At 39.7% G+C, this 15,845-nt stretch overlaps 1 protein-coding gene across 4 annotated transcripts in view; it reads left to right on the top strand.

Annotated features, from left to right (window-relative positions):
• EPB41L4B (erythrocyte membrane protein band 4.1 like 4B) overlaps nucleotides 1–15,845 on the top strand; it is a 180,120-nt gene that overhangs the window by 45,184 nt on the left and 119,091 nt on the right. For all 4 annotated transcript variants that reach the window (XM_074824909.1, XM_074824919.1, XM_074824927.1 and 1 more), the window contains exon 2: nucleotides 5,909–6,013. In XM_074824909.1, the coding sequence (XP_074681010.1) occupies nucleotides 5,909–6,013 (105 nt within the window). The remainder of the gene's footprint in view (nucleotides 1–5,908; nucleotides 6,014–15,845) is intronic.

Below are 15,845 nucleotides of genomic sequence, written 5' to 3' on the forward strand. Positions count from 1 at the left end.
TAGCTGTACAGCTGCACTGACAAACCTCTTGGGTACAAGTTGGAAACAGAACCTCTAGCTTGGCTGGCTGGGATAGCAGGGACCCTGCAGGAAGCTTCCTTTATATAAAAGCACTTCTGGCTTGTATTGCATTACGTCTGACTGGGCATTACTGCTGGTCTTACTGTGTCTCTGCCTTATTGGTAAACCATTTTCTTGTAGACTGTCATAAGTGTCCTATTTAAAAACAAGTTAAAAAAATTGGAAAGAGTTGAGTCAGGCACACACACATGCAGAATGTATATGAAAGACGTGTCCATATAGAAAATTCTGTTTGTACAATTCCATCTATTTAAAACCATTTCTACTCATGCAGCATTCAAATACAGACATACAAGAAAGCAAAGGTGTCTTTTGAAACTTCGGTACTGCTATTAGCATAAGAAAGCAGAGAGTCTTTACTAAACTCTCCTGGGATTCTCTTCTGATAGCATTTGCCTCTTTCTCCTTGTTCTCTTTTAGGTCAATTTAGCTTATGCCAGTACTCTGTGTTATTTCTCAGATGCAATTTAAAGTCATTACCGCAAATCTCTAGCTCTCCAGCAAAATGGCACCTATATCCCACTGTCATTTGTGCAGGAGGACAATGGGGAAGTCATGCAAGGGAAGCCTAATGTTATGATGTGTTTGATGGTATTGTCTTAAGTGTAATGTTATGTGTTTGATGGTATTGTCTTACAGGTGGCTGCCACTTCAAGACCCATAGCTTAGCTTTATCAAGTTCTACCTCTTCCTCTGGGGATGCAGAACTGTAAAGTATATTTCAGATGAAATCATGTAGGTTAAGAAGTCTCAAGCATAGGTTTTTGTTCTCCTCGTCCTAGCTACTTTGTGTTTCCTCAGCTGTGTGCTTGAACCTGAGGGGCATGTAGTATTTCAAGCCGGTCAGGAGAGGGAGCTGGCAGTCTAGGGGTGAAAAAGAATCTTCTTTCCATATAAATAAACAATTTTTATTGTGCCTCTGAGTGTAGAAGTGTGATGGGGTAACCTGTCTATATGTGAAATAAGAGGAGTCCAGACTCGCTTCTAGAACATAAAGTTACAAGTAAGGATTTTTTTACTACTTTGTTCTGTGGCTGATGGTAGTTTTTATCTGTTGCCTGAGGATCCCGTTTAGAAGTGTTGACAGTGCTTTTCTCTTGGAAGAGGTCTGTGTTGGCAGTAGTACACGTAGGTGATAAGGACAGTAAACAGAAACTCTCACCTTCATCTGACTCCAATAAAATAAAAATGTCAGTGCTGATATTAATGTTGTCAATAGTAAATGCACTTATAAGGCACCCATCGTAGTAGTATTTGCTTGCCCTTCATGTGGCTTTTGGAGAGATTAAAGGCTCTTCAAAGACAGGATGCCCTTCAGATGACTGCTGACTTGATCAAAATGTAAAACTGCCCTGCATAAGGGTTTCCCCACTGCAGTGGGTTAACCTTATCCAACAGCCAGGCTCCCACCCCACATTCAGTCTCCCCATCTGCAGGATGAGGGAAGAAAATATGGAGAAAAAAATGAGAACAGGAAAGCTCATGGGTCAAGGTAGAGACAGCTCTTTCCCAGGCTCAAATCCAATCCTTCACTCCTGACCTCTGTACCCACTTCCTTCCGACCACTACCAGCAGCCAGTGGGTCCATTGTGGAGATGGCTGAAACCATCTGTGTCCAGCCTGGGGCAGCCCTGACATCTTCCCTGAAAAAAATAAGGAAGTGGTGAAATTCTCCTAAAAATATTTGATATATTGCAGAATACATAATCCTGTGCTTTCTTTAGAAAAAGAAACTAAATCTGCCCTGCCTACTAATTTCTGCTACTACTCACTGTTCAGTTTGGGACACATTACAGTTAATTGGCTTTGACTTTTTTTCTTGGCAGTAGTTTATTTTCCTTTTTTTTTTTTCTCATTTTGTCAACTTGCAAACTATTTCATGTACCTCCTGGCCTATTTGATGGGTTGTTTTCCCAGAACTTCAGCAATTTCTGAAATCTGTTAATAGTTTGTTTGTCACGCTGCAATCTGAGCTGCCTAGTATGACTCAACAATTTCAGCCCCTCCACTTGGGTTCATGTAATGCACTGTGCTTGGTTGCTACATACTGCACTTCAGTTGTGGGAAGGTGTGCACAGCAGCTCTCCAGCTTTGCTGTGCTCTGAGAGTGATCAGTGGCATTCTTGCACTGTATCTGCATGAAAACGGCACTTTTCTGACTTGTATGTTCACTTTCCATGCCCTTTGGTGAAAATCTTTCAAACAATTCTGGAATAGCTAAAACCAACACTGATCAGCCTTTTTAGACAGAGCCAGTTGGTGTAAAATGTCCCTGGCTGATGAACTTGCCCTTCATGCCCACCAAAAGCATGTTAAAACCTCTTGCCTATTCACATGTCAAGTCTGGAAGAGTTTCTAATTAGAGAAGTTAATCTTTGTTTTGTCAGGTTTTAGCTGACAAGAATTTCACTGGAAGTCTTTGGCAGCTAAAAATTTAGCCTACTTGAAATGTGGGCCAGCTGTCACTAGGGCTCTACAAGGTGCTTTATACCCCTGCTGATTTGAGTCCTTGTAGGGAGGACCGAGCAATAAGTCTTCGTTAAGTGTAAGAATTTTCTTTGATGCCACGATTCATGGTCCCAAAGAAACTATGTTGGAGGGTTATTTGAGAAGAGCTTCCAGGATACAGAATAGAGGATACTGGCATGACTCTCAGGCAGGACAGGGCTGACTGACATCAGAAACGCTTATTTTTCTTTTCCTTTCTCTCAGTAGTTGGTCATTATCATGGAGCAAGTGTAATTCAGTCTTTCAATGTTTCTTCAAGGACAGAGAGGCAAAAGGGAACACAAGTGACTGCCTCATGCTAGTTCAGTTTTACCTTGGGTTGCAGCTGTAGTTTTGTAAGTTGGACGTTCGAAATGCTGCCGCTCCCCCCCCCCCCCCCCCCCCCCGGCCGTGTTTGCCTGTGAGGTTTCATGGTGCTCACACAGGTTCTTGTGGGTTTCAAGGAACACTCCACCAGAAACTGTCAGTGGTTTAATTGTTGCTTTTTTAATTTTTTTTTTAAAGCAAAGACAAAAAAAACCAACCACAAAACCAAACAAGGTTTTGCAACCTTGCTTACAGCACTTCCCAATTACAGTAACTTTCATAACAACAAAGTAGTAACTGTATATAATAATAGACATATATGATAATAGTGTATGTATATTGTTTGTTGCCATATACTCCCTTTTTTGAGATGTAAGTTATGCAGGTCTTTTACATCTGACAGCTCTGTACCATCTGTCTAGCAAGGTAGGACTGTAAAACATTCTTAGTTTACAGTTGGGTTTTTTTAGATGTATCTTCAAAACATATGTACAAGTTGAAGGTCTGCAGAGAAAGTGTGATTTGTTAAATTTCAACTGATTAGATATACTATGAAAATCATCTTGTATGAAACCAGTTCCATACCCAGGTTTTGAAAGAGGAAGCATTTTTTAAGCTTCTGTGTTACCCAGAAAGAGGGGTGGAGGAAAAAATCATGCAAATCAGAAGTTTCTCGTAATACAGACATTTTTTCCATTAGAGACCACTTTTATGCATATGTAATTCCTGGGAAAAAAGCCTTCTATTTTACCTATACCACTCATTTAATTCAGTGCACGGGTAGCAATTTATCAGTCTGCAATCTGACTCCCTAGATTGTCAGGCAGTGAAGAGGCAGAAGAAAGGAGAACAGGTCATCCTTTACTGTTAGAGGAAAGGAGTTAGTCACTTTTATCTCCCTCTTTAGTGTAACTTCTCAAAGTTTTTGTCAGCAATTTGTGGGCTGCAGCAGCTTTATCATCTAAGTGGTATGAGTTGCTGGGAAAGCTCATTTAGTGACAAGTTAAATGTGATAATCTCCTGTAAACTATGTATGTAATACTGCATTTTATGGCCTAGTCGTGCAGTGTAGAGCTATTCTCCATGTAACACACATGTTGAACATTAACTACTATTTGGGTGCAGAAGGTGGAGTGTGCTCTCTCTGGTTTCTATTGGGTGTGTGGCAGTTGAAAATAAACATACTGGTAGTTAGTGCCATAAAGCAAGCAACCAGGAATAGAGTGATCATAGGGCATCAAATCAGTTTTTCTTAGTTTTGCAAATTCTTCATGTCTTGCAGTTTCTTTTTTTTATTGCTTTGGAGGGTTTTCTCCTCCCTCGTTTGAGCAGAATCAGTTTAAATTCTGTTGTGCTTTGGCTTCTTTAACAAGTGCTGAATTTACTATGTATGAGAAAACATGTTCTGGATACTCTTTAGCAAACTTTTTGTTTGGTTTATAGCAATTATTGTATATCTAAAGATGATGGTTTCTCAGCGATGTACTGCTTTAAGAAGCTGTTGTATTCTCATCTGCTTTCAATAGTTTGTTGAACTCTAAGAATGTCTGTTATTCACTTCTTGCACCCCAAAAATAATAAAGCAGTATCTTATGATAATTTAATGCTAGTTTTAAGTTTTTATGCAGTTTGTTTTAAAGGGGCTCCTAATGCTATTACTGAAATTTGATAAGATTTGATTTCTGTGCTTCTGCTTTGTAAGTTTAAAAAAAAAAAGACAAAACCAAAAAACTAAAACTTGCTGCCTACACCTAAGCTTGTTTGACCTTCTTGGCAAAATAGAGATGAAACTCTTCATCTTGTCTTTTGCTGGAAAAGACAGATTTTTAGACAGCTTGGAATCCTGGACAGGGGTTCTGCATGTTGCAATTGATGCTGCTTTTGTGCAGAAGGCCGAACTAAAGGAACTGAGTGTTATTTATCTCTCCAAGTTGAAATCAGTGAGTTTTGCTACATTTTGGCTGAAGTGGGAACACCTAATGTGTTAGTGTTTTAAAGAATGAAAATAATATTAAAAATTCCTCAAAGGTGTATGAGGCATAGCAAGCACAGAAGTGGTTCCGTATCTGTACTTTCCTGTATAAAATGCACCTGTAGCTTCAGTCTCTTACTGAGACTTATGGTCATCTCATGTACTTTAGCCAAGGGTGGGGTTTTTTTGCTCAGGGACTTGAAAGCTTCCTTCCCCAAGTAACACAAGAGGGTTTGCATGAAAAATTGGTTTGCTATTCCCTCTTCCTCCTACCCACCTTTAATCTCCAAGCTTTGCTGCCTCTAGTGTTTGAAGTGCTCTGGTATGTACATTCTTGGCTTAACCTCAGGACAAGTACACAGGCCAATGCAGCCTAACTTTGTACTAGTACCCCATAGCCCATGACGGGTTAGTTTTGTTTCCATGCCTTTGTGTTTCAGGTGTCATGTCAAGTAAGAATTGTAGCTCTTTTTTTGTTTCTCCATTTAAAGGCTGTAAATGTGATGGCAGTTAGCAACATTGAAAGATTCTTATCAGATTTCATTAATTTTCCTCACAGTGCTCTTCAAGTATTCAAGCTGTCCAGAATTCATTTTGCAGTTTGAGTGGTGGTATGGCACTGCAGTTAGTATGTGATAACAGCCAGCAGGTTTCAGGTGGTGTGTCAAGCAAGCTTTTCCTGGAGAATTTGGCTTCCTGGGGTTTAAAATGTTGTCTCTGGGACTTAGGACACTTAGCAGGACATAAGCCTTTACTTTCTCTCCTACACTTTGAGTTGCAGTGAACTTTGAAAGTTTTCTTTAAGAGTGAAGTCTGATGCTGTTGTAATAGCTTCAGACAGGAACAACATGTCAATGTATCTTTCTTGAAGAAAATAAAAAGAAATATCAATACAACTCTTTAGAATAAATATAATTACTATTTAGATGTTATTTTCCATGGTGCATCTCCTCTTCCCCATTTGAACTTAAAAAGAAACCCACCCAAACAAACAAATCCATATCTACCCACAAAAAAACCCCACTTTCTTTTCTGTTACAGAAAAATGCAAAGGGCCAGGAGTTGTTTGACCAGATTGTATATCATTTGGACCTTGTGGAAACCGATTACTTTGGCCTACAATTCATGGATGCTTCCCAGGTTACAGTGAGTATAACTTCAGTTAATTTTTATGTTCTGCAGTAGTTTGTGTTGCGTGCTGTAAATGTATTACCAGTGCAGTTTCATGGAGAGATGCAGGCATTAGGGAATATACTGCTGAAACAACTGATAACATGTTTGGTTCTTGTACAGAAAGCCAAATCCTCTAAATGAGTCATGTCGTTTTATACGATATGCACATGACTTGATTGCACATAAGTGAAAAAGTAGTAATTGTGGGTAAAGAAAAATGTGCTTTATGTTTAGTAGACTCAGTATTAAAAATTGGTTAAATCTCTTGAAAGGGTTTCTTGTAAGTCTTATCTTTGCTATTCCATGTACAGATCATGTTGTTCTGTAGATTTAGTTTCATTTTCAACAGAGAAATTTCTTTCTCTCCCCTGTCCAATGACCTCCAGCATCTATAGGTAAAAGGAGAAAAAAAAAAAGGAACTTATTTACAGATACAGGCAGATAGATATATCAATAAGGTAGGGTTAAAAGACTTCAACCTTGTTGTTAAACTGTATTGCTGTATGTTTAATCTTTTCTTTTGTACGTTCGTGCTGAGGTATTGGTATGACAGCAACTTGGGTTGTGGATAGCAAATATGCAGATCGTGTTTGCTTTTAGACTATCTGGTCAGTATGTAAATGTGTTTTCTGTAAAACAACAGAAGACGGATGTATTCTGTGCTATTAAATTAAATAATGGGAAAATGTAGCCACAATATTGAAGCGAAATGTATGTTCTAACTTTATAATCTCGGAATTCTCAGCTTTCTCTAGCAAGCTGGGATCAGTGTGATTAGGTCTGATCATTGTTTACCAGTGAACTATCATCTGCGACCAGCGACTTTAAACAACAAACAGGAAACCTGTGGAGATGTTGTAACAACTTGGCATTGAGAAAGGGAATCTATGCTTTTTGGGGAAGAGAATTGGTGTAACTGGTATTATCTATTTAAACATTATTCTGATATCCCAGTTAATTTAAGGGTATGTATTTATCCCTGGAAACTGGTGTTTGATTGAAGTATGTCCGTAATAGGTTTGGGGTTTTTAGGAAGTTTAGTGTATGTGTTTCTGCTAAAATTTATATTACATAAATTGTGTGTCCTTTTATGATGGACCTGATCATAAGGACACAGCTAATAGAGCAGAGCCTGGTCGTAATAGGAAAAACAGATTATATTGTCACTGATTGTCAAATCACCAAATTGGTAACTTAATAGCTAGGAGTAGTTGCCTAACCAGGAATTAATTCTGTAATGTTTTGAAAGAAGGGAAGCAGAAAGGGAGAGCGAAACATCCTTTCCTAGCAAGAAAGAAGGGCAGATCAGATGCAGAATACCTGGCTGTGAGGAAGCAGAGAGTGCTCATTTTCTTGTATATTTGCAAAACCAAAGGGCTCTTTTGAATAGTAAGAAAGATGAAGCAGAAATGTGAGCAAGTATGTTTTCCATAGATAGTTCTGTCCCTGGTGTTCAGTGCCAAATGTGCCTATATGTGCAAGTGTTTTAGCTTTGTTTGTATGCCACTTCTTTCCTCTGTATTGGGGGGGAAGTAGATCATGGCATCTACAGTTACAAGAGGGATAAGGGCTATGAACAGCTTCTGGGGGGCCTAAAAAAGCCGACACTTGTTGAAGCACTTTGGTAGTAGGGTTATGGTTCCTGGATTAAGAGGAGTTTTGAGGGCAGAGTTCTTCACCTTCACTGGAGTGCAAGGCTGAAAGCTCTCATTTGGGTTTGGGTGGTTTTTTTGTCTGGTTTAAGCTGAGCAGAGTAGAGCTTAGAGAGCTTCAAGGCACAAGCTTTTATCTTCCCCAGCACTCTGTGCAAAAGCGGTTCCATGTTTTAACAACCTGCCTTGGTCTGTTTTGAACTTATGACCCACTCATTCATTTGCATAGCAATTAATGCACAGCCTCCATGTGCTTCTGCTTAGTGCCAGCCCAGCCGCACAGTGGCAATTGCGGGACTGGGAGATTAAAGTATTGTAAACTCCTTGAGGCTCTAAGCCTTTGTCTTTATTGCGTATTGTTAAGTGCTAAACATCTTTAAGCCACCATTATAAATATGAGAGCGCAGAATAGTCTTTGAACAGTGGAGATTGCCTCTGTATGCTCCAAGGCCAGCAGCTTTTGAGTGCACTGTGTTTTTGCATTCCTGTAACTTTGCCAGTGAGGACAAGCAGCCTTGATAGCAATGATTTAGAAAAGAAAATCATAATTAGAGCTTATCTGCTTTGAAAGAGAAAGAAACTTTTATTTGTTTGAAGAGCTTATTTTTAATACCCCCCAAAAAATAACTTTTCAATACGATCAAAAACATAAAGTTGTGGAAGGCAAGATGTCAGCAGTAAGGCAGAAAATACTGTAAAGCCTATTCACTGAAGTCTGCATAGTTTGTATCTCCTGCTCTTTGAAGATCTCCATGAATAGAACGATGTAGACGATCATCTAGTAGTTTATTCTAAAGCAAAGCTTTTGCGTGCTGTTGTATTTTAAGTTATCTGGTATTAACTCCAGATGTAGGAATACTCAGGGGGAGAGGGGTTGCTAAGTCCTGTCAGTGAGTGGGAAAACTTGATCCTATTGGAAAACCTGTATTCATTAGCGAGGTTTAAAGCAGCACAGATACATTGCCTGCTGATGTTTAGCAACTTGACTGATTTATAGGTTACAGTGAGGAATAAAACTGCATCTCATTGTAGTTGCATTATAATAACTTTGGACCAACTCTTTTTCTACCAGACTCAGTAACAAAACTCCTGAGACTCTGCTCTGCAACTGTTCTAGTGGTGGTTGTTTCATCATTCTCACCCTTTTTTAATTTCTATTTTTGTGTATGTTTTATATACACAGTGGGATGTGTATAATTTATAAATAAATACACATATATTGGAGGTGTGTGCTCAAAAATGTCTTTACTTTTTGTGCCATCAAAAGGGTTGGAGACCACTGCTCTAGGACAGCTTTAGTGAGTTTGGGAACATTGTAAGGCCCTCCAAATGTTTCCATCATTTTGTAATAAAAACCCTGCTCTGCTTTTCTGTTCCTCCTGTTTGTGGAAGGGAGGAGAGGGGAAAAGAGGGAAAAGAGAAGGAAGGAAATGAGAATCAAAGAAGTGATTTTGTGTTCAGCTGTTACAGGACTTCAGCAGGGAAGTAATGCTTAGGGTGGTTGAAGAGTTGTCACTCTTATGCAGGAGGTCTCTGCAATGGTTTAGAGGAAATGTAAAACTTACTAGGTTTTTTAATTTTACTGTGGTGGGTGTGTTCTAGCAAAGCAGGAGGCCTTGAAAGCTTTAGTTGAGGTTGGAAATAGCAATAATAAAATCTTGTGAGACCATACTATCAAAGATGAGTTGCCATGAGGAAGTATTTTATTGATCTTTTCAGAAACTGGTCACGTGCAACATACTCTGTGGTTGGTCTGGGTACTTGACATTTATTTTAGGCTGCTGGTAGCTAATGTTTATTCATCTTCTATCCAGCTTGTCCTTTCTTTGTCTCTTATTCCAGATCATCATAAGAAAAAGAGCTGCTGTAGTTTACAGCTTCTTATAAGCTGCAACATATTACAGAATTTTCTCAGGATATAGATCTGTCCATTTCTACAGTTGCATTCTTTGTTCCAGATGTCTGTCCTGTGATTGCAAAACCCTCACAGCCCCCCTGTTTTAAAGGAATTCAGAACAGAAGGATTGGCCATGTTGATTAGCTTGGAATTTGCTTCTGTTTCCCTCATGATTTGGTTTCTGATCACAAGAACAATTACAGAGTAATTGAGGGGGAAGAAGATATAAGATACATCTTTAAATTTTACTATTTTTTTTCTTTTTGCAAATGAGCTGCTATAATCCTCGGGGTATGAAACTTTAGTAGGGAATGTGTGGAAGAAGAAGAATTAAAATGCCACTTTTGTTACATGCGTCTCAGCAATCTTTCTGAAGTCCTTTATGTCCGATCTCTAAGGTCACAAATGCCCCTCGACTTAAGGTCCATACAGAACAGCCTTTCCCAGCTGGGTAAATACATTGCGCTCTGCAGCCAGTTGAGTCATTTTGAGGATGTGTGCATGCATCCAATGTATCTGACACATTGGGGAGCACTGGAATTACAGCACGTGTACAGCAAGACTTTTGTGCGAGGACAGCCCATGCCTCCTGCAGGAGCGCATGGCTACGATGGTTCCCTGGGGAGGTGAGAGCCAGGACCAACCTGCAATCAGTTGTCCTGGCAAGCTGTGTTTTCATCTGAACTTCTTAATATTAACCAATTCCTAAATTGGGTTTTGGTTCACCTGCTGTGAGAGGTGAGAAGACAATGGAGGGAGAAGACTATGTAGAAACTAAAATAGCTTTTGTGAAAGCAGTGTTCCAAGTACAAAAACAGAAGGAAAAAAAGGAGCAAGAACTGTGTTTCCCAGACTGTGCCGAACCAGGAGCAATGTGTCAGGATCCACTGATCTGGACACTGAGATGTGGAAGGTGGCCTTGTGGCCAGATTTTTCTGGGAAGGACAGGATTGTGTATGCTTCACAACATAGGTTTTCAACAGTGCAGTGTGAGGGTGGGGGGTAAGGCATTCTGGACAACAGAGACTGATACCTGAATGCCTTTGTTTTCTCTACATATCATGAATTAGCCTCATGATGTTTCAGCAGGTATTGGGTTCAGGGCCTTGGAGTGTCTTGGTGCTTCATGACTGCCTCTGCTGCATCTGAATTTTTTTTAAGGGCTCATTGTCATTGAAATCAATAGGGTTTTTTTCAACTGCTTGCTTTTGAAACTACTGCTGTCACTTCTTAAGTGTGTGAGGTATGTAGAAAAATGAGCAACTCATAACCAGTCAATTAGTCTCATAGTGTGATAGCTGGGAGTCTTATTCCTTATGTACTGCTTAATACTGTAACAACAAGTGCTTGTTAGGCAGAACAAAGCAGGGACAAGCATTATTGTTGCATGCATTGAATGTTGTGGGGAAGGGAGGCTGGTAAATATTTTGATAATGCAAAAGGTTTCTTTTTCTTCATCCCATTTCCCCATGAATAAACTGAATTAATGAAATCGGTGAAATTAATCTGTGACTTTGTTTTCCCTTCCCGAATCTCTCTTGGTCCTCTGGATGATGAGCTTTTTGGGATTGTGGTTGTCACAGGATATGTGTCTGTGGATTGTAGCCCAGAGCAACAAATACCAGGCACAGCTGGAGGGTCCCAAGAGCTCTACAGGTAACAGTATCCCGTAGCACTCAGTGCTTCAGTTACTAATAGTGGCAGTGATACGAATGCCAGTTCAGTAACTGGACAAAGGTGATGTGGCTGACTCCACAGTGATGCAGAACACCTGATGAATGACTCCTTCCAGCTGTGGCTGTATTGCAGTCTCTGAACACGGGGAGGGGGGGAGACTCCAAAACACTAAGAATTTCCAGAGAATCTCCACTTTTTAGTCTTCCAGCAACATTTTTTGTCTCCCAGAAGGGCTGGAGATCATTTCTCTGGCACAGACTTGAGAAGCAGCCATACAGGGCAGGTGATTGTGATACTGTTACTGTTTACCAATGCTGCTTCTCACCTCTCTTCTAAGTGTGGAGAAGTCTCCAGTCTACCCAGGACAGCAAACAGTTTTTGCTGTTTTCTCTTTGTGCATGGTCAGAGAATAAGCTGGTGTTTTCCTTTAGTTTTCTTCTGCAGATTTAGTCAGGTTTGTTGCCTGTTTGTTACAAATCCTTTCAGTTTATTTTTTGAGTGCTTGGGTACAGGCTTCAGAATTAAAGGTAACTTGCTTTTTATTGATATAGAGTGGCATCAGTTTTCATTGTCTGTATAATAAATCTAATGAGATTTATGCTACACAAGGCAAGGGTTTTTTTATATATTTTTTGTGGTTTACTCTCTTTTTTTTTTTTATTCCCCACTTCTCTGGGATATGAAGTTTCACTGCCAGAAAGGGAAACGAAGTAATCTTGTATGTACTGTTGTTTTGTGTGGCAGTGATTATCTGTGTTCACATTCAGTTAATAAGTTCTGCTTCTCTCACCTCAGGTCTGTGAAGCAAAATACTCCTCGGGCTGAAGTAGGTTATCAAATGTATATGAATTAAGACAGGATAATGGTCTTGAAGGATGTTCGTATAGCTCTCTATTATTCATGTGTAGTTTATCTGGACTAAAGATAAACCATGTCACCTATCAGGATGCTTCCGAGATGGCTCTGTGCAGACTCAGGCTGGGATAGGCAAGGCTTTCATGAACGCCACAGCTCTGTTACGCTGCATTCTGACATGCTGCTTTGTGTCCAGAAATAATACTGTAATTGGGACTCTTCTTCTTCAGTTCTATCTTTCGGTCTTAATATTCATGGTGATAATTAAAACGTTACCATGACAAGATTTGAAATACATGATATTAATTTTATGTTTAGTTTAGCCATGAAAAAAATGCCTTAAAGTAATCTCTATGCAGTATGACCCTAAATGTATTTTCAGAATTATGAAATGGGCAGGTGCAAGAGCTGTGTAGCAGCCTTTTCCTGTTAAGAGATTACCGTTTTCTTTCATTAAAAGCTAGCTGTTTATTTAAGCAACTTGACAATTAATTTGGACTAAAAATTAGCAGGTATATTTTGAAAACAAGATAAATGTTCTGCAAAATCAAGATCAAAGGGCAGATCTTGGGAACTTGGCAGAATGGGAAGGAATTTCTGCAAATAAATTTTCATGTTGTTTTGAACTGTAGGATGCAAAATTTTATTCTGGCTAAAACCAGTTTCTTTTAAAAAAACTTTCTAGACCTTCTGTCCTGTTAAACCCAACTGAAATCATATGTCACAGATACATTTGAAAGAAATATTTTTTTTAAATAAACAGAACCTCTTTGTTGCAGTTGGAAGTAATTGTGGCTTTTATGACCATAGTAGGAACCAAAGGGGTATAATCCTGCTGCCTTTGGTGTCACTGAGAGCTTTTTACTTTTGAGTTCAGTGTACACTGTCCTAAACACAGTTTGTCTATTTAAGTGTCCTTATGATCAATTTTGGTTTAAGACAACACAGGTATATTTCCATTAGTGATGAACTCAAGTCTTAAAGCGAGTATGCTATAGTCTTAAGTGAGTCCTTCCTGGAAAAAAACAGCTTCCAGTTGCTTGTATTCATGTTAGCCTTAATTAAGTTAAAATAAATGACAAAATTAAGACAATTAGGCTTTTTTGAAAAAAAAAAAAAAAAATTTACGACATCCTGGTAGCCAAAACTGTGTTTTAATTCATGGTCATTGCTGAGGGTGCTGTAGGGGTCAAACCTTCTCTGAAGGTCAGTAAGTACATAGGAATGTGTTGCTCTCAGATCCTTACCAAAACCAGGAGGTGTGAAGTGTGGCTTAAAGCATTGCAGTTTCACTTGTAGAGCTTGGGCTCAGGAAAATCCCAGTGTGCATGGAGACACAAATGGCTGGTTTTTGAGCACATTTCATGTAAAAGCCTTAGACTAACTTTTGCTCTGCTCTGTACAGTAGTTACAGTTGGCCAGAAAATTATTTTAATGGTTGAGGCTTGGTTCTCTCGCAGAATGAATGCCATTGAACATTCATATTGCTTCAAGTATTAAAGGTTAGAAATAGAAATAAGCAGGAGAGGGGGGGAAGGCAGGGGAGGATAAGATCATAAAACTGGAGTCCACAAAAACCAGTGACTGAATATACTTATGCAATGGCAGAGGTGAGCTGATGCTACACTTGATCATTGGAAAAAGATGCATGCACTTGAGTGGTTTCACAAAAGCGTGCAAGGGTCAGCAGTGTGTCCAATAAAGATGAAGTGGATTCTTCAGAACATCAGCAGTGTTTGCAACAGAAGAATAATGGATGGCAAGCCTCGGCACAGATGGGACATTTAATTGATATATTTAGAAGATGCCTCCTCATTCATTTAAAATGAACCGAGAGCTGGTCTTATCAAGAACTCTGGAAGGGCAGGAGATAAGAAGAGCTGAAGCATTTGAGGGTCTTTTCACAAAAAGGGGAACCTTTCACTGGAGTGCAAGCTAGAGTTCAGTCAGTCCAACTGTGGAGGTGAACAAAGAAGCACATTACTGTCTCCTGATACCAGTGGTCATCGTGTCTCTAGGGAGACAGAGTGAATTGCGGAGGTGGCACAGGACTGCTGAGTACCTAGTGTTGCTAGTTCATAGAAGCACATTTGCAACAGTCATTGACATTTTATAACTTACAGTAGTATTTGTAGGGGTCCTTGATTGCAAAAGGAAGATGTATGGAACTTCATATAGTGAGATTTTTTTCAAGAGCCAGCTTAAACTAGTAACTGCATTTAAGAGGTTGCTTGCATCATGTGGTGGTGGAATCTGGATGCTGAATTTGGATGTGAGACTTCTTGATTGAGTGTGTCAATATAATTAAAAAAATCCCACAAAACCCAGTGCTTTAAGAAGGCCAAAGCTTTCAGGAGTGGTTCTGTATTAAAACTGTGATAAGAGGTAGTCCCAGCCACATTCTTTTATATGTTTTTTTCAGAGGCTGTCTGCATACTAGAAATGCTAAGGACTGGTTTCATGAAGGCTCAGGCAAAACATTGCATTGCAAAATTTTCACTTGCTTTCAAATTATTTCTGACATGGTAATTGCATGTGTGACTTGCTTGTGGTTTTGAGTTTCCCTAAAATGTCTATTTTGTAGGCCTTGAGCATTTTAACTTGACGTTATCCTGTGCTTTTGCTGTGGCCAGGTAGGGTTCTCTTCCTGACCCCTTGTTGCCTCTAGAAAAGCACTTTGCATCTGGGCCTCAACACACTGTGATTAGAAAACAGGACTGCTGGAACAGGGACTAGTCTGTTCCTCAGTTTCTTTGTGCTTTAAACGGGCATGAAATACAGACATCTGTGTTGCCTTTGAGATATGTGTGTTAGGATTTTTGAACTCCATTCTGATGATTACATGCTAAAGTACTTTTTCAGCCTGGAATTGCAGACCACAAGGTACCACGGACTGTTTGTAAGGACTTTATAAAAGTGAACTAAGGAAAAAACAAAGCTACTGGTTAACAGCTTTGAATTTACTGTACAAGAGTCTTCGTCTTCAATGGAACATTTTTAGGCGCTTGCTTAGTGAAAGCTTGAAAATTGCCGGTATACTACCAGAACTTTCTTGCATCACAGGAATAAAAAACCTTTTTCTTCCAAATACTGCTTGTGTTTATTTTCTGTAGCTTACACCTATAACATTATCAGTACCAGCAGTTATTGCAGCATTTTTGGTTTTTGATTTGGAAGAAGGTTGCCTCTATTCATGGTACCAGCCAGATGGTAGTACTGCATTTGAAGATTTCCGTACTCTAGGAATGTGACAGAAATTGTTTTCAGCTGCACTTGCTAGATCATTATTAATGCCTTTACCTCATGTGCTAAGCCCAGAGGGCAACAGAGCACCACCCAACCGCTCGCTCACCCCTTCTCCCTCATGGATGGGGAGGAGAAAATAAAACAAACAGCTCAGGGATTGCGACAAGGACAGGGAGAGATGACTTACCCGTTACAGTCATGGGCAAAAGACAGACTCTTTAGGGGAAGAAAAAGAACATCAATTTAATTTGAACACCACCAACAACACTAATTTACCAATCAGAGTAGGATAGTGAGAAATACAACCACATCTTAAAAACACCTTCCCCCCCACCCCTCACTTCTTCCTGGGTTCAGCTTCACTCCCAATTTCTCTACCTCCTGCCCCACAGTGTCGCAGGGGAACAGGGAATGGGGGTTGCAGTCAATTCATCACACATTGTCTCTGCTGCTCCCTCATCCTCAGGGGAAGGACTCC

This window comes from Strix aluco, chromosome 1, assembly GCF_031877795.1.
Source record: "Strix aluco isolate bStrAlu1 chromosome 1, bStrAlu1.hap1, whole genome shotgun sequence".
In the NCBI taxonomy this organism is placed as follows: Eukaryota; Metazoa; Chordata; class Aves; order Strigiformes; family Strigidae; genus Strix; species Strix aluco.